Source organism: Melozone crissalis, unplaced genomic scaffold (assembly GCF_028551555.1).
Source record: "Melozone crissalis strain CALT ecotype California unplaced genomic scaffold, PUWL_Pcris_2 ptg000096l_1, whole genome shotgun sequence".
Lineage (NCBI taxonomy): Eukaryota > Metazoa > Chordata > Aves > Passeriformes > Passerellidae > Melozone > Melozone crissalis.
Window position 1 is genome coordinate 2,047,489 of NW_026535873.1, and position 23,671 is coordinate 2,071,159.

The 23,671-nt window shown below is 47.3% G+C and overlaps 1 protein-coding gene across 1 annotated transcript; it reads left to right on the top strand.

Annotated features, from left to right (window-relative positions):
- The first annotated feature begins 506 nt into the window (after positions 1-506).
- Positions 507-1,451, top strand: LOC128947349 (olfactory receptor 6M1-like). Its single transcript, XM_054291602.1, has one exon. It carries the CDS (start codon positions 507-509, stop codon positions 1,449-1,451), a length of 945 nt encoding a protein of 314 aa, XP_054147577.1.
- The last annotated feature ends 22,220 nt before the right edge of the window (positions 1,452-23,671 follow it).

A 23,671-nucleotide genomic window follows, 5' to 3' on the forward strand; every position in this document is an offset into this window, starting at 1 on the left:
AAAGAGATACTTGGGATTGCTTATTTTGGAATCAACAGATCCTCAGGGACTCCTGTCCAAAGTAAGTACTGAAAAGTAGAAACAAGGAACTTCAATGTACAGATTGGATGTAATTTCACAGTTTAGTGTTTGCGCTGTAGATGAGAGGTTTTTGGCACATGGGTGTGACAGATTTTGCAGTAGGTCTGAGTGAGCTGGGAATTTCCCATGAAAGGGGGGAAATAGCCAAGAACTCTTTAGAATCCTCTGTTCTGGTGAAAGAACTTTTTGGGAGTGTTTGGAAAAGGTAGAAAGAACACAATAAACCCCGGCGTCTCTACCTGAAATGGTAAACAGAACAGTCAGGGTGTGAGAATTGTTTGAAGCACGATCTCTGTGCTCTATAGCAAGACTGCAGGAAAAGAAAAAAGCAGAGAAGGAAGGATAGAAATGTTTGTCCAGACTGTGAAATTTTCCCACTTGTTTTTGCCATGTTCCTGTCTCAGCAGGATGAGCTGGAATTCAGCATGGGACCAGAAAATGAAACAGCAGTTACTGAGTTCATCCTAGAGGGTTTTCCAGAGCTGGATCCAAGGCTGCAGGTATTTTTCTCTCTGGTCCTTCTGCTCATGTACCTGACAACAGTGATGGGGAATGCAACCATCATTTTCCTCGTGTGTGTGGATCACCACCTGCAAACCCCCATGTACTTTTTCATCAGCAATCTGGCCTTCCTGGAAATCTGGTTTACATCCTCCACAAGCATCAAACTGTTTGTGATGCTGAGTTCTGGTCAGAACACTCTCTCACTAAGCAGCTGCTTTGCCCAAAACTATTTCTATTTTGCTATGGGCTGCACAGAGTTCATGCTGCTCGTTGTCATGTCCTTTGACCGCTATGTTGCCATCTGCCAACCTTTGCTCTATGCTGCCATCATGAAGCCTCAGCTCTGTGTCCGCCTGGTTGTTGCTGCTTGGATCCTCAGCTTTGCCCTGCTGAGCTACCGGCTGCTCTTCCTCTCTGAGCTGTTCTTCTGTGGCTCCAAGATCCCCCATTTCTTTTGTGACAACTCCCCCTTGTTCAAACTGTCCTGCTCTGACACCAGCCTGCTCTGGAAAATAGACTCTGTCTTCATATCCTGTGTTGTGCTGGGTTCCTTGTGTTTGACTCTGGCATTTTACATCTGCATCCTTTTCTGTGTTCTGCATCTTCCAGCAGCCTCTGGGAGGAAGAAAGCTTTGACTGCGTGTTCTTCCCATCTCATCACCTTATCCATTGCCTACGGGAGCTGCATTGCTCTCTACACACGTCCTGCAGAATCTGTTTCCTTGAGCACCTACAGAATTGTAGCTCTGCTGAATACAGTCCTGTACCCATTCTTAAACCCATTCATCTACAGCTTTCGGAACAAACCTGTGATCCTGGCCCTGAGCAAATCCATTGCAAGGGCAAGAACAAAGCTTTTCCCCTAACCATGGTGCATTTCTGGAAAGCCATCCCAAGAATCTGGTGTCATCTGTTACACAATAGCAGTGCCTGTGAGTGCAGCCTCCAAACAGGGCTGCCTCAGGTCAAGAGATAAGAGACTCATCTGCACACCCAGACATGGCACCGACAATGGCAAGAGGAGAAACTCAGTTCATTCTCTGCCCTGGCTGCTCCCAGGACCATTTACTGGAGAGCCACTAGCTCATTAAGGGCCAATCTGCGTAACAGAGAAGAGTTCAGAAGAACAGTGGCAAGTGACAATCCAAATTACAGCTCCTGGGCGAAGGACATCTTGTCCAGCTCCTTCCCTGGGAAAGCCAGCAGCCCCAGTGTCTAGGTTTGGAATCGCAAAGTCACTGAGAGCAGGTGGGGAAGACTGGGGGGAATTGGAAAGGGACCGGGAACGAACTCAGGTGTATTGGGAGGGACTAGTCTGTACTGGGAGGGACAGGAGAGGGTGCATTGGCTGCTCCCGCCTCCACCGCCTCCCATTTGACGAGGCTCCCACCCATCACAGCCTGCAGCCATTCAGCGCCAGAGGCCGGGGCCTCGAGAGGGGTGCCTAGGGTAGGTGCCGCATTTTCTGGTTTTGTCTACAACTCCCATCATGCCCCGCGGGCCGATTGAGCCCAATTGGAGCCAAAACAACAACGCCCATCATGTCCCGCCCTCCACAGAACCTCCAGGATCCCACAGTGCCCCCTGAGCGCACATTTGGGACTCCCATAAGCACCCCCGAACCCCTGAGTGCTCCCACCCCCACAGATGGCCGGTACAGCCACTTCTGGGAATTCATCTCCTCTCGTCCCCCGCGGCCCCAGAGCCCCTCAGAACACAGTCCCGCGCCTAAAACTCCGGCCGCAACCCGCGCCCTAAAGAGCCTGGTTGGAGCTCTCCGAGCTTCTCCCAAGGGCTCCCGTGCCGTTTACGTTCCCCCAGAGGATCTCAAGTCGGGGCTCGGACACAAAGGTGTCCCCCAAGAGCCGTCCCGGAGTCCCAAACATTTCGTTCCAACCACTTCCAGGACTACAGCTCCCATCATGCTCCGCGGCGCACGACCAGCGCCATTCCAGGGGGGACTTCATCTCCTCTCATGCCCTGTGCCACACCGAGAGCCATTGCAGCTGCGCCCAGAACTCCGCCGATGCTCCGCGGGCCCGTTAAACCGTATGATACCCGCGCTTACAACTCCCATCACCCCCCGCACCCCAGACAGCCCCGTTCGAGGCCCCTAAGGGCCCGCCCGGATCCTGAAGGGCCCCAAATTCCCCTCCGTGACCTCCAAGGGTCCCCCTGGACCCCCAAGTGCTGCCCCGGACCCTGAACTGTCGCTCAGAATCCCTGAGTGCCCCTCCAAGTGCCCACCCGGCTTCCCCAAGTATCCTCCAGACCCTCCAGTTCTCTCTGAATTCCCTCCCCAGACCCAAAACTTCCCCAAATGTGCCCCAGAAATGTCTCCGGGAACCTCGAAGTGCACGGCCCCCCCAACCCTGTCTGAGAAAAAGATGACAAAAAGACTACAAATATACCTAATGAACGTAAAGAGAAAGAAATAAATAGCCAATAGAAATTAATTAATTAATTCATGAAGGGAATTGTGTTACTTAGAACCAATGATGAATAATTTTCTTGGTTGCTAGAAATGTATCCAATTTTAATATACATATACAAATTAGGTAATAAAAATATTGTCTAAGACTATCCTAAATAAAAATAATATAATTATGATTTTGTTATTAATAAATTTTATTTATAAGGAAAAATGCTTAAATTTTTCTTTTTTTTTGGGATGTCAGTCCCAGGTGGGCGTTGTCAGACATGGTGAGGCTGGGGGTGAGGAGCCGATTGTCCAAACAGGCTCAGTCTGCAAGGGGCTCATTCTTATCCATGCATAGACCTCCTAAGGAGACATTCAGCATCCAGATCACCTAGGGAATGCTTCTATCCCCTCTTCTCATAACTAAAAAATAAAAAAAATTCTGATGTGATTAAAAAAACAAAAATCATGAGGTGCATTTTGACATCTTCCTCCTGAAGATAACTCCAAACTGACTCCAATCACTCTACAAGCCCTGGAGACTCAAAGACAATGGAAGGGAGACAAAGAGCTCCTGAGCGCTTTCTGTATTTTAATCAGCCCCACGCTGGATTTGGGGCTGGGTCCAGGAGCCTCAGGCACGCAGAGAAGGATGGAGAAGCTGCTCAAGGAGTCAGCAGCAAAACTCCAAGTGCCTTGGAGCATGGCTGGGCCCCAGTTAGGGCAAGGAGTGCCCAAGGCTGCCCAGGGCCTGGTGAGAGCAGATCCTTTAGGGCAGGATTGCAGGGAGCCCAAGGCTGTGAGCAGGGAACTGCAATGCTGAGCAAGGCCTGGCTTGGCTGCAGGAAGCAGAAAGGCCAAGCCCTGAGCCCAGCCTGGGCCAGCAGGGCCTGTCCCTCACGGCTGCCTCGGGGCTCTTGGTGGGCCAGGGGGATGTGAGGGACGGCAAGGACAAATGGCATCAACCTGCAGACCCTGCCAGCCTCTGCAGGGAGGCCGAGGGAGAAGCAAAGTGCAGCCCCTGCCAGGAAAGTTCCTCCTGTGGGGCCTCCAGAGGCGCTGCCCGAGGCCAGGGCACAAAGGCCTGGGTGCCTGTGGCCCTGCCAGCCCTGCCCAGCCCTTGGCCATCTGTCCTGCAGCCTGTGTCCCCTGGGCGTGCTGCTCCTCTGCCCTGGCCGGCTGCACTCGCCCATCTCGCTGTGCCCCAGCATTTCTCACCCAGCGTTTCTCTGCCCTCCCTGGGCTCCCTGCACCCAGCACTGCCGGCTCCTGGCACACAGAGCCCGGCCATGGCCCAGCCTCACACTGCCACACCTCCAGCACCAACATTCTGCCCTGCGAGGGACTTTGCTTTCTTCTCAGTACCAGGCTGAACCTTCCAAGGTGCACTTTGGAGAGGTTTCCTGCAATTCCCACTGCCAAGGAAAGCTCTGTCTCTTGCTGGTCACAAACAGAGAAGGGCTGGTGGGAGATGTGGTTGTCAGACGCTGTTTGGGGCACAGTGACCATGAATTTATTGATTTTTTAAACATTCTGAGAAAGGAGGGGCATCAAAGAATCTTGTACATTGGAGTTACAGAGAGCAGACTTTGGCCTATTCAGGACTGGTTTGGGGAGTACGACCTCAGGTACTGATTTTTAAAATCAGCCCTTAAAAACAAAGCAGCCCTTAAAAACAAACGTGTCCAGGAAGGATGGACACCTTTCAAGAAAGAAATTTTGAAGGAACAGAAGCATCCCAAAAGTGATATACCAAGGAAAATGAGTGGTCTGGCTGGGCAGGGAGCAAATTAAATTATACCCCTTAAATGACAAAATCATTATGTAGCCAAATGCAGGACAGGCAGGCAACTCAAGAAATGTTTGAGGATGTTCCTAGGTAATGCAGAAAGAAAACTGGAGAGGTGAAAGCTCAATTAGGACTTAACGTGGCCACTTCTGTGAAGGTTAATAAAAATGATTTTATAAATACATTAATGGCAAAAGGAGGGGTAAGGAAACCTCCATTCCTTGTTGGGGGGATATTGTTACCCATCATTTACCACCTGTCCTGGCTCAGCAGGGAGGTCCCAGAGGACTGGAGGTGCCAATGTGAGCCCATCCCCAAGAAGGGCTTGAAGGAGGAGCTGGGCAACTCCAGGCCTGTCAGCCTGACCTTGGTGCCCGGCAAGGTTATGGAACAGATCACCTTGAGTGCCATCCCAGGGCACCCACAGGATGGCCAAGGGATCAGAGCCAGCCAGCGTGGATTTCAATATCTGCACTGATGATCTGCATGAGGGGACTGAGTCCAGCATCAGCAAATTTGCAGATGACACCAAGCTGGGTGTGAGTGTGGATCTGCTGGAGGGTAGGAGGGCTCTGCAGAGGGACCTGGACAGGCTGGATCCAGGGCCCAAATCCAAGAAGATGAGGTTGAACAAGACCAAGTGCTGGGTCCTGCACTTTGGCCACAACAAGCCCTGTATTGCTACAGGCTGGGGACAGAGTGGCTGTGATAGTGGAAACCTGGAAAAAGTTAAAGATAGAATCTAAAATGTTAGGCTTTGTGCTTTCCCAGATCAACTGCACCTGTGTAAGCAGTATGATAAATTATATAATTGTTAGATGTGATGATTGTTTAGTAATTAAATGTAATTATTATATAACCATAAGAAGAATAGTGAGAAACTATGTTGGAAATTCAGAGAGGGGCTAAATTTATGTATACAATAGAACAATATAAGTTTAATAATTAACGTGAAAGTTATGTAATGATAGAGTATAAAACATGATCATTTCGGATGTATGGTCGGAGTCAGATTTGGGTTGAATATACCCCGATTCCCAGAGCTCTTAATAAAAAGCACCGCATATAATCGCTCCGTGATTATGTGTTTTTGAACGCTAACAGCTTGACAGCGGCCAGGCAGAAAGGGACCTGGGGCACTGATGGACAGCAGGCTGGACATGAGGCAGCAGTGTGCCCAGGTGGGCAAGAAGGCCAATGGCTGCTGGCCTGGATCAGGAATGGTGTGGCCAGCAGGAGCAGAGCTGTGGTACCGCCCCTTACCTGCCCCCAGCTCTGCTCCAGACATTGCTGCTGCAGGTACAGAGAAAGGAAGAAAAGAGGGATTTCCAAGGAAAACTGCTGGGAGATCATTTAAAGCCACTGAGAGCACAGCTCCTTATTGACACTGTCTAGGGCTACAGCAATGATGGAGAGAAACCAAAAATCAGAAGTGGCATCAACAATTATTTTGTGGACAAGATTAATAGACTAAAACAAAAGTAAAAAAAATGCCTCAACCAAAAAAAAAAAGAACTATCAAAGATGACTTTTTTAATAAGTGATTTGCACAAACTGGCCAGCAATATAATGCTTCTGAAACCATCCAGTCATCAGTGTCCACACTGCAGCCTTGAGCTCCTGGTTCCTCAGGCTGTAGATTAGGGGGCTCAGGGCTGGAGTAACCACCGAGTACGGAACTGACACTGCCAGATCCAGGGATCGGGAAGAGATGGAGGGGGGCTTCAGGTAGGAAAAAAATGAGGTGCTGACAAACAGCGAGACCACGGCCAGGTGAGGGAGGCAGGTGGAAAAGGCTTTGTGCCGTCCCTGCTCAGAGGGGATCCTCAGCACAGCCCTCAAAATCTGCACATAGGAGAAAACAATGAACACAAAACAGCCAAACAACAGAAAAGTACTAACCACAATAAGTCCAAGTTCCCTGAGGTAATGTGAGTGTGAGCAGGAGAGCTTGAGGATCTGGGGCACCTCACAGAAGAACTGGCCCAGGGCATTGCCATTGCACAGGGGCAGGGAAAACGTATTGGCTGTGTGCAACAGGACATTGAGAAAGGCACTGGCCCAGGCAGCTGCTGCCATGTGGGCACAAGCTCTGCTGCCCAGGAGGGTCCCGTAGTGCAGGGGTTTGCAGATGGACACATAATGGTCGTAGCACATGATGGTCAGGAGAGAAAACTCTGTTCCAATCAAGAAGACAAGCATAAATAGCTGAGCAGCACATCCTTTGTAGGAGATGTCTCTGGTGTGCCAGAGGGAACTGTGCATGGCTTTGGGGACAGTGGTGCAGATGGAGCCCAGGTCGCTGAGGGCCAGGTTGAGCAGGAAGAAGAACATGGGCGTGTGCAGGCGGTGGCCGCAGGCTACGGCGCTGATGATGAGGCCGTTGCCCAGGAGGGCAGCCAGGGAGATGGCCAGCAAGAGGCAGAAGTGCAGGAGCTGCAGCTGCGGCGTGTCTGCCAATGCCAGCAGGAGGAAGTGCCTGATGGAGCTGCTGTTGGGCATTCCTTCACTCTGGGCATGGTGGACTGTTGAAACAAGATATTGACAACCGGAGACCAAGCTCTTGGAAACAATCCTATGGGGTTATTTTGGAAATTCCCTCAAAACTACTTCTCTTCCTGTGGGGAAGCTTCTGTCAATATTTTATTCTTGATCTTGGGTTTATGCTCCTGAGTTACTGATTCATCTTAAGCAATGCTCTCAGCCTGAACCCCGTGGAAGTCCACAGGGAAAACAGGGCTCCCTCTGCCCCATTGCAGTCAGACCTGCTGGTCCCCACACAGGTGCCCTTTGCACATTCCACCTACCTGTAGTTCAGGGTGATCAAGCTTGAAAAATTAAGTCGAGTTTTTAAAGACTCCAGTTTAAAAGTAAATTTCTCTAAGCCCTTCTCCCTCTCCCTGTGCAGCTGGACAAGATGGGATACCAAGGGTTTTTCTGGCTCTCTGCAGCCTGGAGCTGTGCCTACGGGGGAGCTGTTTCTCTCTATCCAAGCCTTGTGCCTGCCAGTGCTGCCAGAGCTCAGCCCAGCCCTGGGGGCTCAGCTCTGCCCTGCAGACCCCTCCCAGAACAGGGCACTGCCCAGGGGCATCTCCCTGGCAGCAGGGCCTTAAGAGCAGGCCAGACAAACAGAGATGCTGCAAGCCAAGGTGCTGCTGCTGCTGTCTGTAGGGAGAGGAGGCTGAGGAGGCACTTTCTGAGGGAGATCTGAGGCCCATCTGCTGATGCCTAGGGTGACAGTGCAGGAGTCTCAGTGACACAACCAAAGCTGACAGCCCCTTTTCTCTTCCCTTGAGGAGAAAGCTGAGAGCAGCCCTGGCCATGCAGCACCATCTCCAGAGCAGGAGGAATCTGCCCTGATGGGGGTGGCTCCTTCCACCTCCACCTTCTCCCCTGCAGCGTCCATGGGGAGCTGCCAGGCAGGCTGAGAGCTGCCCCTGGCAGGTAGCCCATGCCCTGGGCTGGCCAAGAGCCGTGAGGGCTGCAGGAGCTGCTCTGCAGGACAGCCCTGGGCAGCCCTGGCTGCAGCCCCAGCTTCAGCCCCTGCAGCCATCCCTGGCAGCAGGAGCCGTCCTGCCCTGTCCCTCTGACGGTGCCCAGGGCAGCCCCGCTCTGCAGCACATCCTCCTCCTCCTGTTCCTGTGCCCCAGAGAAACTGGGAAGTCGTCCTGACACATCCCCCAGGCTTTGAGTTGTGCTGGCTTCAGGAGATCCCTCCAGGAGCACAGGGGACGTTGCCCTGCACCCACACACTCACCATGCACAGGGCTGTGAAGATCTTTCCCCAAGTGAAGTCTCAGCTCAATGTCTTCCCAATCCTGATTGCCTTCAGCCTGTCTCTGCCTGGCTCCGGTCCCTCAGTGCCTGCAGGCAGAGCCCTCAGCCCTTCTGGGCTGGGAGAGGAGCTGGCCCTGGGAAGAGCTGTTCCTTTAAAGCTCAGCAGCACAGACACAGCACAAGGATGTTAATGAGCCTCTTGGGGATTTGGTGTTGTTTACATCAGACCCAGTCCCTGAGAGTGTCTTCAAAAACTTCTCAAGAACTCAAAATTAAATTGAAACTCTGAACTTTTTGAAGTTTTAATGGGTCCCACTGAGAAAGTGTCCCCAGGTTCCAGTTAGAGCAGAACACTGGAGGCAGTGATGACAGCTGGGGACAAACAAGGCCAAGGTGTCTCTGGTGCTGAGCAAAGCTGGATGTGTTTGAGGAATGCAAAGGGCCAAGGCCTGAGCCCCAGCCCCTGGTCAGGCAGATGCTGTCCCTCCCTCCTTGCTCAGGGCTCTTGCCGGGATGGGCACTGGCATGTGGGGATGTGCAATGGCAAGGGCAGGAGCATGGGACGGCCCCTGCCAGGCTGCTGAGCAGGGACAAGGAGGCAATGAGGCCCCAGGCCTGCAAGGGTCACTTGTCTCCTGCTCCTGCCTCAGGCCCAGGCCCAGCAGCCATGGCCAAAATGCTGCCCAAGTTGGCTCTGGCAGGGCTGTCTTGCAGCTGCTGCATATGCCTGTGCCCTGTGCAGCCCAGGCTGGGCTATGGTGTCTTTTCCCTGCACCTGTTATAAATGAGAAGCTTGACTTGGCCAATATTCAAGCAGCAATCAATTAATTATTTAATATGGTAAATATGAGCAATACAGCACGTGGTACAATGGGGGAAATTTTCCCTCCAACTGCACACCAACAGTTGAGGCTTACAGGTATTTATAGGGCTATTCATCAGCTTTCTCAGCAGTTTCTTTTCCAATTTTTACTCATCAGCACTTTCTATTCCCAATTTTTCTGTTGCAATTCTATACACTATTGTGATTAAATTTTTCTCAGGATGTATCCCAAAAAGGAGTATGCCCAAATGGTAGTGGTCCAGTTTCTGAAAGAAGAAAGACGGATCCCTTCTGGTCGAGTCCAGTTCCCCAGATGTGGCTCCACCTTTTGATTACAGAGACTATAAATCTAACAGTGATGTCAAGCTTCCCTTGGTCAAAAATGTAAATCCTCAAGTTTATGTTCATCTTCCTTTCTCAAGCTGCTTTTCTCTTTTTTGTTAAGGTGTGAGATAAGCAGGTTTCCTTTATATATATTCCAAAGCTATAGTTTCAAGGATACAAGCAATATTCTAAAATTACACTTCAAAAGGTTATTATTGCAGAGCTCTTTATCGATTAACTACAAGCTAAGAGCAACATCCTTAATGCTTTAATTCAAATGCTCCTCAATCAACCAAGGTTATAGCAAACAAAAGATAGGTTCAAAGGCCTTCTTCCATGCTTTATTTTTCTCAGTTATTATTAGAATTCGCAACCCTCCCATTGTTGGTCTCCACACGTATCGCAATCACAAATACACACATTGCCTGTTTGTACCTGACAGGAAACACAGCTTTGTATTTCACACGTGTCACAGCTGGCACTTGAAACACTGCATGTCCCCTGAGCAATACAGCATGAGTGATATTCCACCATCTAAAGGCTGCAAGATCAGCTGCACAGGGCATGGAGGACTCGGCCTCGTGTGTGGGGGCTCAGCTGGCTGTGCTGCTAGAGCTGTGCAGAGAGCTGATGCCAGAGGCTCTGTCTGCTGTGGCCACCTGAGCCAGTGGAATTTTCTGTTTCTTTAAGATTTTTCTTTTCTTCTTTTCCATTTTTTATCTCTATTTTAATAAATAAATTATAGTGTATATCAAATTCTACCTATTATTATATATTATAGGTTGCTGTAAATAAATAAATTCTAGAATGTGTTATGATACACAGACTGCCAGTGATAATGGAGCCCTGGAAAAATTTAGGGATAGAATCTAAAATGTTAGGCTTTGTGCTTTCCAAGATCAACTGCCAGTATGATAAATTATATAATTGTTAGATGTGATGATTGTTTAATAATTAAATGTAATTATTATATAACCATAAGAAGAATAATGAGAAACTATGTTGGAAATTCAGAGAGGGGCTAAATTTATGTATACAATAGAAAAATATAAGTTTAATAATTAACGTGAAAGTTATGTAACGATAGAGTATAAAACATGATCATTTCGGATGTATGGTCAGAATCAGATTTGGGTTGAATATACCCCGATTCCCAGAGCTCTTAATAAAAAGCACCGCATATAATCCCCCATGATTATGTGTTTTTGAACGCCTACATTTTGGCAACCCAGATGGGTCCCTTGTGAGTGCTGCTGAGCCAGTTCACGACTTGATCACGCACCAGCCAGCGCAGAGGGATTCTCGGGGAGCCCATTGGCTGCGACCGCTCCTGCCACTCACAACGTCCCCGGGAGAAAGGAAAGGTGCTTTTTACTTTGGTTTGGTTTTGGATGCCTGCCAAATAAGACGGAGCGAAAGCTACGCTTGGTTGGGCTAAAGGAATTCCTGTTGGTACAAGCCTAGGCGCCGTTCCATAAGACAATCGCAAAAGTGTTGTAGGATCGGCATTTGTGGTGTATTTGAAATGGAGAAACTTAAAGGGATTTTGGGCAGTAACACCCCTATCCCACAAAATTCTCCTTTGGGGTGCTTATTAGCACATTGGAAACAAGGTAACTTTGGGTAAGAATTATGTAAAACTAAGTTGCTTGATTATTGTAATTCATGGTGGCCAAATATGCCTTGGAGAACGGTGAAAAATGGCCAAAATACGGTACTCTGCAATATAACACTATTTCACGGTTAATGTCCTTTTGTCAACAAGAAGGAAAATGGGATGAAGTCCCATATGTTGATCTGTTTTTCTACTTACGGGGAAAGCCAGAATGGCAGGATGAATGTGGATTATTAGTGGTTAAAACATCTGCAAAGCATGGGGTTTGTGAGGAACGTTGTTTAGAACACTTGGCGTTAAGAGAAAGCTTGAGTAGAGAAAATTATACAGATATTGATTTACAAATAGCTCCAATAGGAACAAGAGAACCTAACCCTATCCCACCTGTTTCATCTGTCCCTATCCCACTACCTGCTCCTCACCCACCTACCCCTGAACCTGTTTCATCTAGTACACCTTTCCCTCTTTATCCTCCTCTCCCATCATCACCCGATCCCTCTTCCTTGGAAGATGAGCAAAACCTAACTGTGATAGAAAGGGGAAAGAGGTATGCAAGTGAAAAAGATAGCAATGGTAATGAATCAGTGACCCCAATAGCCCATAGAACCCGGGGTCGGGCAAAGCTTGCTCCAGTTGTGCATAGAGATGGCATAAGGAAACAAAAACGGACTGTGATTGCCCCCTTGCAACAAGGTGTCGGAGTGGAAGGGCCAGTATTTGTAAAAGTGCCTTTTCCCCCGGCAGACTTAGTAATTTGGAAACAGTCAGCCGGAACTTAAAGAGAAAATCCTGATAAAATGGCACATGTAGTAAAACTGGTTATCAAAACTCAAAATCCTGACTGGGATGATATACAAGTAATATTAGATACTCTGATGGATTCTACTGAAAAAGAAATGGTACTTAAGGCAGCCAAAGAGAGGGCAAGAGAAGATATTAGAAATGGGCTGGTAACAGGGAATTTAGATGTGAATTTCCCAACTGAGGATCCAAACCGGGAGCCTAATTTATTTTGCGATATGAGGAAATTACAGAAACATCATGAGTGAATCCAAAAAGGAGTTCAGAACACTGTGCCCAAAACTATAAATTGGTCCAAACTATATGAGTTTCGACAGGAAAAGAAGGAATCTCCCACTGCGTTTTTGGAGAGGCTTAAGGAGGTAGCAAGGAAATATACAGACCTCCAAATGGATACAGAGCAAGCAAAGGTTCAGCTCACTCTCATATTCTTGGGCCAATCACAGTAAGACATTTGTAGAAAATTGCAAAAATTAGAAGGGGAAGAATTAAGGAATTTGAATAAGTTACTCGAGGTTGCCTGGAAGGTATATAACAATCGGGAAAAAGAAGCTAGTAAAAGGCAGCAGCAGAATCTTTTGGCAGTAATACAGGGGAGAGGGAACCCAAATTTCAGGGGGCGTAACAGGAATGGTCGGGGTAGGAGACCAGTTACCCAGGGGTTAAGCCTGAATCAGTGTGCGTATTGTAAACAGGAGGGGCATTGGAAGCGAAATTGCCCAAGTCTGAATAACCAGTTTGACCAGGGCAATCAGTTCCAGCAGGCTACCAAGGAGATGGTCCTGGGGGAGTATACCAGCTGACTAGATGTAGAACCGGTAGAACAAGTTAAGGAACCTGTTGTAAATATACAGTTAGGGCATAAAGAGGTCAGATTTCTAATAGATACGGGAGCTAGTTTTTCTGTATTGAATGATTTGGAAGGACAAATTGGGGACAAGGAAACGACAATAGTCGGCAATACAGGGAAAGAGGAAAAACGGCCTTTCCTGCAACCCCTAGATTTGTGTTTTGGAAACAAGGTTATAACACACGAATTTTTATATGTACGTGAGTGTCCAATTCCGATTTTAGGGAGAGATTTGCTCGCAAAACTTTATGCAGTAATAACCTTTGAAAATGGAGAGCTTATAATGAAAATACCTGAATCAAAGACGGGACAGATATTAATGATCAAAGAAAAACCTGTCCCCTCTATCCCTAGGGAGGTAGAAGATGCAGTGATACCCTCTGTATGGGAGACAGATATACCAGGGAAATCTAAATTGGCACAACCAGTGCATGTAGAGTTAAAAGAAGGGGCAAGGGCTGTACAAGTCAAACAATATCCCAGAAAACCAGAAGCACGGCAAGGAACAGTAAAGATTATTGAGAAATTCTTGAAATACCGAATTTTAGAAGAATGTGAATCAGAATTTAATACACCAATATTTCCAGTAAAGAAGCCAAATGGTGAATATAGATTAGTGCAGGATTTGAGAGCAATAAATAAAATAACAAAGGACATTTATCCAGTGGTAACAAGTCCTTATACATTGCTAACATCTGTAAAGGAGATATATAAATGGTTTACCATAACTGATTTAAAAGATGCCTTTTTCTGCATCCCCCTTGACAAAGAAAGTAGGAAACTGTTTGCCTTTGAGTGGGAAAACTCAGGGAACGGAAGAAAGACCCAGCTCACCTGGACACGACTCCCACAAGGCTACAAGAACTCGCCCACCCTATTCGGAAACCAACTGGCAAAGGAACTGGAGATTTGGGCCAAAAATGGGCAAGTACCAAGAGACCAATACTTATTGGGACAGTATGTTGATGATACACTAATAGCTACAGAAGAAAGAGCAACCTGTATAAAGGTAACCATTGAGATTTTAAATTCACTGGGAACGAGAGACTATAAAGTATCCAGAGGAAAGGCACAAATTGCACAACAGACTGTGATTTACCTGGGATGTGAAATTTCACAAGGGCAACGAAAACTAGGTACTAACCGTATCCAAGCTATTTGTGCTATTCCAGAGCCCCAGAATTTACATGAGCTGCGAGTCTTCCTTGGGATGGCAGGATGGTGTCGCTTGTGGATCATGGACTATGGACTGATTGCGAAACCCCTGTATGAAGCTCAGAAGATGTAGCCATTCACCTGGGGCAAGCCACAGAAAGAAGCCTTCCTAAAATTAAAGGAAGCACTGACAGCTGCTCCAGCACTAGGGTTACCTGATCTGTCTAAAGATTTTCAGCTGTTTGTACATGAAAGGCTGCGCCTAGCACTAGGAGTCCTGACACAACGTCTGGGAAGCTGGAAAAGGCCGGTGGGCTACTTTTCCAAACAACTCGACAACATAAGTGCCGGATGGCCCCCACGTCTGCGGGCAGCTGCAGCTACTGTGATCCTGATACAAGAAGCCAGGAAACTTACTATGGGAAGGCACATAGATGTCTATGTACCACACATGGTAACCACTGTCTTAGAACAAAAGGGGGGCCATTGGCTATCTCCCAGCAGGATGATGAAATTCCAGGTAGTCCTGACTGAGCAGGATGATGTCACATTAAAAACAACTAACCTTTTGAATCCAGCTTTATTCCTAGGTACCACAACTGAAGAAGGCCCATTAGAACACGACTGTGTAGAAGTAATAGAGTACACCTATTCGGCAAGAGAAGACCTGAAGGATGTCCCACTAGAGCAGCCGGAGTGGGAGCTGTTTACAGATGGGAGCAGCTTCGTGGAAAACGGAACCAGATACGCTGGATATGCAGTAACAACAGTCAATACAGTAGTGGAGGCAAAGGCATTACCACCAAATACATCTGCCCAGAAGGCAGAACTGGTTGCTTTGACCAGGGCACAAGGTTTAAGTAAAAGGGAAAAGGTAAATATCTGGACTGACTCAAAATATGCCTTTGGAGTGGTGCATGTACACGGAGCACTGTGGAAAGATAGAGGACTGTTATCTTCTCGGGGTACGCACATTAAACATCAGGATGCAGTCCTGCAATTGATAAAGGCAGTACAAAAACCTGAACAAGTAGCAATCATACACTGCAAAGCACACCAATCAGGAAACTCCAAAATCTGTGAGGGAAATCGAAAGGCAGACTGGGCAGCCTGACAGGTTGCTCGAAAGGTACAAACCACAATGGCATTGATACCTTTGAAGCTTAATGTATCCCAATTCAATTTGCCTCCAAAACCAAAATATTCAGTAGAAGATGAGAGACTGGCACGTTTGCTAAATGCACAAAAGAATTCAGAGGGATGGTATGTGACCGCACAAGGACAAATAGTGGTACCCCCCTTGATAATGAGAGAAGTTCTACAAATTAAACATAACGAATGTCACTGGGGAGCAGAGGCATTGGTAAAATTGCAAAAGCAGGGTTTAATTTCAGTACGGATGTTAACAATGGCAAAATCAGTAATGTCGAAATGTGATATCTGCTTGAAAAACAACCCAGTGGCCAGGCGACAGGCACAGCTAGGAAGAATTCGGATAGGAATAGAGCCAGGAGACTATTGGCAGGTAGATTTTGTAGAACTACCAAGGACTCGAGGATACAAATACCTGTTAGTGGGGGTTGACACATTCTCTGGGTGCCCAGAAGCCCTTCCCTGTCGCACAAACCAAGCAAAGGAAACAGTTAAGTGGTTACTACAGGAGATTATTCCCAGATTCGGGGTACCCCTAGGGGTATCATCAGATAGGGGACCCCATTTCATAGCTACAGTAGTAAGAGAGGTAAGTAGATTGCTGGGGATAAATTGGGACCTCCACACACTGTGGAGACCCCAGCCAAGTGGACAGGTAGAGAGGATGAATCAGAAAGTAAAAAGGCAAATCCGTAAAATATGCCAAGAAGCCAAACTGCAGTGGCCCCAGGCTCTGCCAATAGCACTGTTGAGGATTCGGATAAAGCCTAGGAGTGGGATGTCAGTCAGTCCTTATGAGATATTGTATGGGAAACCATATGAATCTCCTGAGCCTAACCCTAATGTAAACGTCATAGGAAAGCAGGAAGTATATAATTATGTTCTGTCTCTTGGGAAAACTTTAGCTTGGCTCCGGAGTATCCTCGTGTGGAATAGACCACTGACTCTCGAGAACCCAGTTCATAACATACATCCAGGAGACGAGTTGTACATCAAGAACTGGAACGAGGAACCACTGAAAGAAAAGTGGAGTGGACCCCATCAGCTACTACTGACCACCTTTACAGCAGTCAAAGTAGCCGGCGTGGACCTCTGGATTCACTATACCCGAGTGAAGAAAGTCCATCCTGGATCACGGACTGTATAAACTCTGGAATGAACAAAGGCTGCAGATAAGACGTGTTTAATTGCTTTCAGAATGCTATCAGTAATTGTGCTAACGTTATGGTTATTAATATCTTTGGGATGTGGAATGCAAAATGATCAACTAACCACTCTTCATTCTAGAATGAAGAGAGAGGTACAAATGGAAACACAGGTGATAAAGGTTTCTAATGCAGTTCGGGCTGAGAATGTAATGATCGGATTAGTCAAAGATTTTGCCAAAATGCAAAACACCAGCCGAATAACTGCCTGTCTGCCAATACCTAAGGCAGCAGGAGACCCAGTAAATTGGGGAATCATAACATCAAAACTACCTGAAATACAAAAGAACAAAACAATTACATGTAAACAGGTACCCGAATCGAGGCAAGTTACAGAAACAACTCTGGTATGGGAATGTGAGGCCAAGGATAAGAAAGATCAGATAGAACCTTGGGACAGTGTGTGGTCTGTGAGTATTCTTCAAAGATTCCAATATATGGCAAACACCCCTTGGTGTATTAAGTGGGAAGGCCCCGAGAATGAAACAGATCCAGCAATAACGAACACTGACACTAGTAGCAGAACGAGGGCAGACAAAGTAAATTGGTGGGCATGTACTAAAACTTACGACTGCACTTCAGATGATGAAGAGATAAAACAGATGCCACCCCTGGGCAATATCCCTACAAATTGGTTGTGCTTGCAGAGGGATTAAACATAAACAAGGCAGAGTGAATTATACAGTAATTATAGGGTGTACCAGGATTACAATCCGAGGTCCAGGACAATTTGTATGGTTAGCAAGTGATGGTACCTTATTACCAGGTAGATTGTGCCTGGGCTAGTCCAACCCGTGCGTCTGGGCCAAAGGCAGCAAGTGTGGTGTATCACCCCAGTGACATCTTTAGCTTGCTGGAGGTTGCAGCTGGGCAGCTGAACGAGTCCAGGCTTGTTAGGAACTCCGTTTACCTCAGGAGGGAAGGCTTCAGGCTGTGATGAGGAGGAAGGAGACGGATTCTGCCGGAGGGTTAATATCCAGAGCTTTATTCCATGGTCACAGAGGTCTGAATCTTGGTTACAGCTCCAACAGAATCCTGGACTGCATGGCTTGATTACCTTTTAAGCTCCTGGGGGAGGGGGAGGGAAGGGGCAGGTGAGTCACTAACCAGGTGGGAGGGGCAGGGTCTCAGGGGACGAGGGACACCTAATCAGGCCAATGACCCCCAGGCCTGAAGGGCATCCTTGGAAAGTGACGAACCACATGACGCCTTGTTGGAATGTTAAGCCTGATTGAAGGAATTCACTCAGCAAGGGGGCGAGGGGGAAGGGAGAGGGGTATTGCCACACCTGGGGAAAAGACCCAGAAGTTTAAAACAGGATATTACAACACACCGCAACAGTACCTGGACAACACATATGGCCGTAGATGGGAAAGTAAAGGAGATTACCTTAGGCCTCCCAACCTTATGTCCAATTTGGAAAAAGTCCCCATTTAATGGAAAACATGAACTTCTGCAGATAAGAGCAAGACGAGAAGTTCTAGACAATGAAAATCCAGATGACACTTGGCAAGAACCCTCTAGTGGAGTGAAATTTGGATGGGCCCTAGAGTCATTGCTTGGCCCTATAGCAAACTATAAGAGTAGACAGATGCTATACAAACTTACAGGTCAGGTAGGTAGACTGGCAAGAGTCACCCGGGAAGGATTTAAAGAATTAAATATACAATTACAAGCCACCACAAAAACGACTTTACAAAATCGATTGGCCCTAGATATGTTACTCCTGAAAGAGCATGGAGTATGTGGATTTTTAAAGGGACAAGCTGATCATTGCTGCGTTCATATCCCAAATGTAACTGCAGATGTAGAATATGACATCAATCAGTTGAAACAGATAGATCATGAAGCACAAGAAGAGCAAAAGGATTTGGCTACAAGCTGGTTAGGGAAAATCTTTAAAGGATTAGGGTGGAATGTGAGTTCATGGATTAAATCTGTCATTGAGAGTGTGATAATCTTACTAATTGTATTCTTAGCAATTTGGTTAGTTTACAGCATCTTAAAGGGAGAGATACAGAAGAAAACATCCTGGAACCAGAGGATAATAAAGGCACTGACACGAGATCCACACCCACCATCTTCTGGTTCTCCAGTTCGTAACAGCATCCACGACAACGTTTACATCAACCCTGGATTTGAAGAACCAAGCACGAACTGAGGAATAAAGGACTGTATCAAGTGAAAATATTTCCACCTATAGTGAAGTGAAAATGCTTTCAAAGGGGGGAGACTGATAGTGGAGCCCTGGAAAAAGTTAAAGATAGGATCTAAAATGTTAGGCTTTGTGCTTTCCCAGATCAACTGCACCTGCGTAAGCAGCATGATAAATTATATAATTGTTAGATGTGATGATTGTTTAGTAATTATATGTAATTATTATATAACCATAAGAAGAATAGTGAGAAACTATGTTGGAAATTCAGAGAGGGGCTAAATTTATGTATACAATAGAACAATATAAGTTTAATAATTAACATGAAAGTTATGTAACGATAGAGTATAAAACATGATCATTTCGGATGTATGGTCGGAGTCAGATTTGGGTTGAATATGCCCCGATTCCCAGAGCTCTTAATAAAAAGCACCGCATATAATCCCCCGTGATTATGTGTTTTTGAACACTAACACTGTCAATATGCTTCTGCTTTGTGACGTTGGTCAAAAAACTTATAAAGTAAGTTGTACTATTAATTACTTGGTCTGCTGCTTGGGATGTGAGCTGCTGGCATCTTCGCAATGTCACAACCATGTAATAAAACTGATGCTGAAAAATAAAACAGCTCAAGGCACGTTCCACAGCAGTGTCTTTCCCGTTTGTGATTTGTACATAACCCCCGGCTCTCTCTATACAAGAGAGACTGTGCAAAGTACTTTACATTATTCGAATTTCATTAATTCTAATGTCATATATATTTCACGAATTGCTCTCAAAAAGAACCAGATCCCCCTGTCTTAAGGCACTTTCATAACAACATGTACACACACCTCAAAGAAAGACCTCCAGTACTTGACCAGAATCATGAATCTAAAATTATTGAAGGGCCATACCCTCTCATTATGTGGGTGACAGAATATGCTTGTGTTTCTACAGATACAGGACCCCGGTGGATTCCCAGAAGATTTATTAGTCCCTACGTAGAACACAGATCTGAAGACGACCCCTCGAATGAACACAAAGTCAGCTCCCTCTCCCACCATGCCACAGAAGCAGCTTTCTCTTGGAGATGAAGAAAAAAAGCAATTCACATATACAAACATTGTGGCAAGGACACTCATCACACGTAGATATATCCCACTGATAATGTCCATGTCAACCTCAAATGCCTCAAACACCCCTCCCTTTTCCATCCCTCTACCAGTGACCCTTTATCCCTACCCCTCCCTCTTTCCCCTCTTGAAACTACTCCTTTTTCCCATCCTCAAACTTCCTTTAAAAAAGAGAAGGGAGTGATTGGAAGGAGTTGGTAAGAACTATAGGGGGAACTTAAGAATATTTAAGAATGTCTTAAAGTAAGTCAACTAATGTGTGGTTTTACCATCCACAAGTGAAAACTACCCAGTGGGAAAGAAGAAGTATGATTCTTTCTGCGATACCTTCTAGGGCACCCCGCAGCAGTACCAGTGCCACTGTTGCCATCGTCTTTATCAGCGCCCTCATCCGTATCCAAATGACCACCGGGTGGATCATCCCTCAGCCAAAACAAAACATCTGGGTTACTTTGGCAAAGTCATTAAAGCCAGACAATCTTTGCATGGCCATGGGAAGCGTGGATGATCTAGTCTCAACATGCCTGGTGGAAGTGCCCCTATCACCAAATGAGTACCCATACCTAGGTAAGAAACCCAATCCCGTGGACACCTGGGACAAATGGACGACGATCCTTCCACACCATGTCTCCACAGGATTTGCTTTTCCAGGCCCTGGATGGTGTTAGGGGCAGTGGTGTGAGGCACAGGGTAGGTCTCCAGCCATCCAGTGGTGGCTTCTACCATGGTCAGCACATAGCGCTTTACTTGAAATGTCTGGGGCAGTGTGATGGAGTCAATCTGCCAGGCCTCCCCATACTTGTACTTGGACCACCACCCACCATACCAGAGGGGCTTCACTCGCTTGGCCTGCTTGATGGCAGCACAGGTCTCACAGTCATGGATAACCTGAGAAATACTGTCCATGGTTAGACCCACCCCTCGGTCTCATGCCCACTTATAGGTGGCATCCCTGCCCTGATGGCCTGAGGCATCATGGGCCCATTGAGCTGGGAACAACTCCCCCTTATGTTGCCAATCTAAGTCTATCTTTGACACCAATGTTTTTGCAGCCTGACCTACCTGCACATTGTTTTGGTGTTCCTCACTGGCCCAACTCTTGGGGACATGGGCATCTACATGGTGGACATGCACAGACAGATTTTCTACCCAAGAGGCAATGTCTTTCCATCCATCAGCAGCCCAGATTGATTTTTCTCTATGCTGCCAGTTGGCCTTTCCAGCCAACCTGACAGAGCATTGCCTACCATCCACAAATCAGTATAAAGGTAGAGCTTTGGCCACTTCTCTCTTTCAGCAATGTCCAGGGGTAGCTGAACGGCCTTGAGTTCCTCAAGTTGACTTGATCCACCTTCTCCTTTGGTAGTTTGTGCAGCCTGTCATGCGGGGCTCCATACAGCTGCTTTCCACTTTCAGTTCATCCCTACAATGTGACAGGAACTTGAAAAGAGCGTGGTGTGCTTCTGCTCGTAGTTGGTTGTACAGTGGAGGTTCTTTAGCCCTTGTCACTTGTTCTTGCTCCTCTTTGTCAGTGAGACCAAAGTTCTCAACTTCTGGCCTGTTTGTAATTGTCTCCAAAATCCCAGGGTGATTCAGGTTTCCAATATAGGCATGCTGTGTGATGATGGCAATTCATTTACTCCATGTAGCGTCAGTGGCGTGGTGGGTAGAGGGAACCTTTGCTTTAAACATCCACCCCAGCACCGGTATTCAGGGTGCCAGGAGTTGTGCCTCCATGCCAGTCACTCTGAGGCCCCTTGAACTACTTCAGAGGTGGCCAAGATTTCCTCCTCTGTGGGAGTGTAGTTGGCTTCGGACCCTCTGTAGCTTCGGCTCCAGAATCCCAGTGGTCAGCCTCGAGTCTCCCCAGGCATCTTCTGCCAAAGGCTCCAGAACAAGCCATGGTTCCCGGCTGCAGAGTAGAGCACGTTCTTCACCTCTGGTCCTGTCCTGACTGGGCCAAGGGCTACTGCATGAGTGATCTCCTGCTTGATCTGGGAAAAGGCTTGTTTCTGCTCAGGGCCCCACTGGAAATTGTTCTTTTTGCAGGTGACCAGGTGGAGAGGGCTCACAATCGTGCTGTACGCACGAATGTGCATTCTCCAAAAACCTATGGCACCCAGGAAGGCTTGTGTTTCCTTCTTGTTTGTTGGTGGAGACTTTGCGGTGTTCCTGTTGATGACCTCAGTGGGAATCTGATGCTATCTGTCTTGCCACGTTACACCCAGGAACTGGATCTTTCGGGAAGGTCCTGTGATTTTGCTTTCTTGATGGTGAAACAAGCTTCCAGTAGAATCTGGATGATTTTCTCTCCTTTCTCAAACACTTCCATTGCTGTGTTCCCTCACACAATGATGTCCTCAATGCACTGCAAGTGCTCTGGAGCCTCACCCTTTTCCAGTGCAGCCTGGGTCAGTCCATGGCAGATGGTGGGGCTGTGCTTCCATCCCTGGGGCAGTTGGTTCCAGGTGTACTGCACACCCCTCCAGGTGAAGGCAAACTGAGGCCTGCATTCTGCTGCCAAAGGAATGGAGAAAAATGCATTGGCAATATCTATAGTGGTAAAGCACGTTACTGCCTTGGACTCCAGCTCGTACTGGCGTTCCAGCATGTCTGGAATGGCAGTGCTCAGCAGTGGAGTCACTTCATTCAATGCACGATTGCCCACAGTCAATCTCCATTCTCTGTCAGATTTGTGCACAGGCTAGATGGGGCTGTTGAAGGGTGAGTGGGTTTTGCTGACCATCCCTTGGCTCTCCAGCTCATGGATCATTCTGTGGATGGGGATCATGGCATCTCAATTTGTTCAATACTGCTGGCAGTGCACGGTCAGGGTGGAAATTGGCACTCGTTGCTCTTCCACCCTCAGGAGTCCTACTGCAGATGGGCTTTCTGGTAGTCCAGGCAAGGTGTTCAACCGCTTTATGTTCTCTGCCTCTACAGCAGCTATTCCGAACGCCCACCTGAGTTTGGGTCTTTGTAAAGTTGTTCCAGAGGAAGTCTATGCCCAGAATCCACAGGGCCTCTGGGCCAGTCACAATAGGATGTTTCTGCCACTCCTTCCCAGTCAGGCTCCCCTCAGCTCCCAACAGGGTCAATTGCTGTGATCGCCCCGTCACCCCAGCAACGGAAACAGGTTCTGCCCCCACATGTCCCGATGGAATCAGGGTACACTGCACACCTGTATCAACAAAGGTGTTGTGTTTTTGTGGCTCTGATGTGCCAGGCCATTGGACCCACATTGTCCAGAAAATCTGGTTTTCCTGTGCCTCTTCCTGACTAGATGTCGCTGTCGAGGCAGTCACAACACAAAGCAGAGACCACAAGCAGTCTCAGGTGGCAACTCTTTATTATTAAACAGGGCTGATCTTTTATACACTTTCCAATTGTTTATGCTTATTCTATTCTAACTATTGGCCACAATAAGTCAACATAACACTATTGGTGAAAAGTTACAGTGATTTCAACTAACTTTCTAAAAATACTTTGTCCAGCTGCAAAGTTCTCTTATCTTTCTTCAGTTCCTCACTTCTCTCAGTCTCCTTGGTTACAGCCTTGGAGAGAGCTCCTTATCAGCTTCTTCTTGCTTCTCAGCTTCTTCTCGCTCCTTTAGCTAACAGGCCTGCTGTTAGCCCCTTCCACAGCTAGAGGCAGGACACCCCTAGCCCTTGTTATTATTTCTTTCCTGGGCATACATGGTAGAGGTTCCTTCAAGGGGATCTGACAGATCACACCTGGCAGCTCGGTCACGGGAGGTTGAGGCTACTTTCACTTTAGAGGAACTCCCTCAGTTAGTGTTTCCCTCCTTGAGTTGATGCACCCATGCTGCCAGGACAGAAGTGGGTTTCCCACCCCACCTTCCCATGTCTTCCCCATGGTCATGCCAGAAGAACCACAGGTCAGCCC

Coding starts and splice junctions, on each gene's coding strand:
- LOC128947349 (XM_054291602.1), top strand. CDS start 507: ATGGGACCAGAAAATGAAACAGCAGTTACTGAGTTCATCCTAGAGGGT.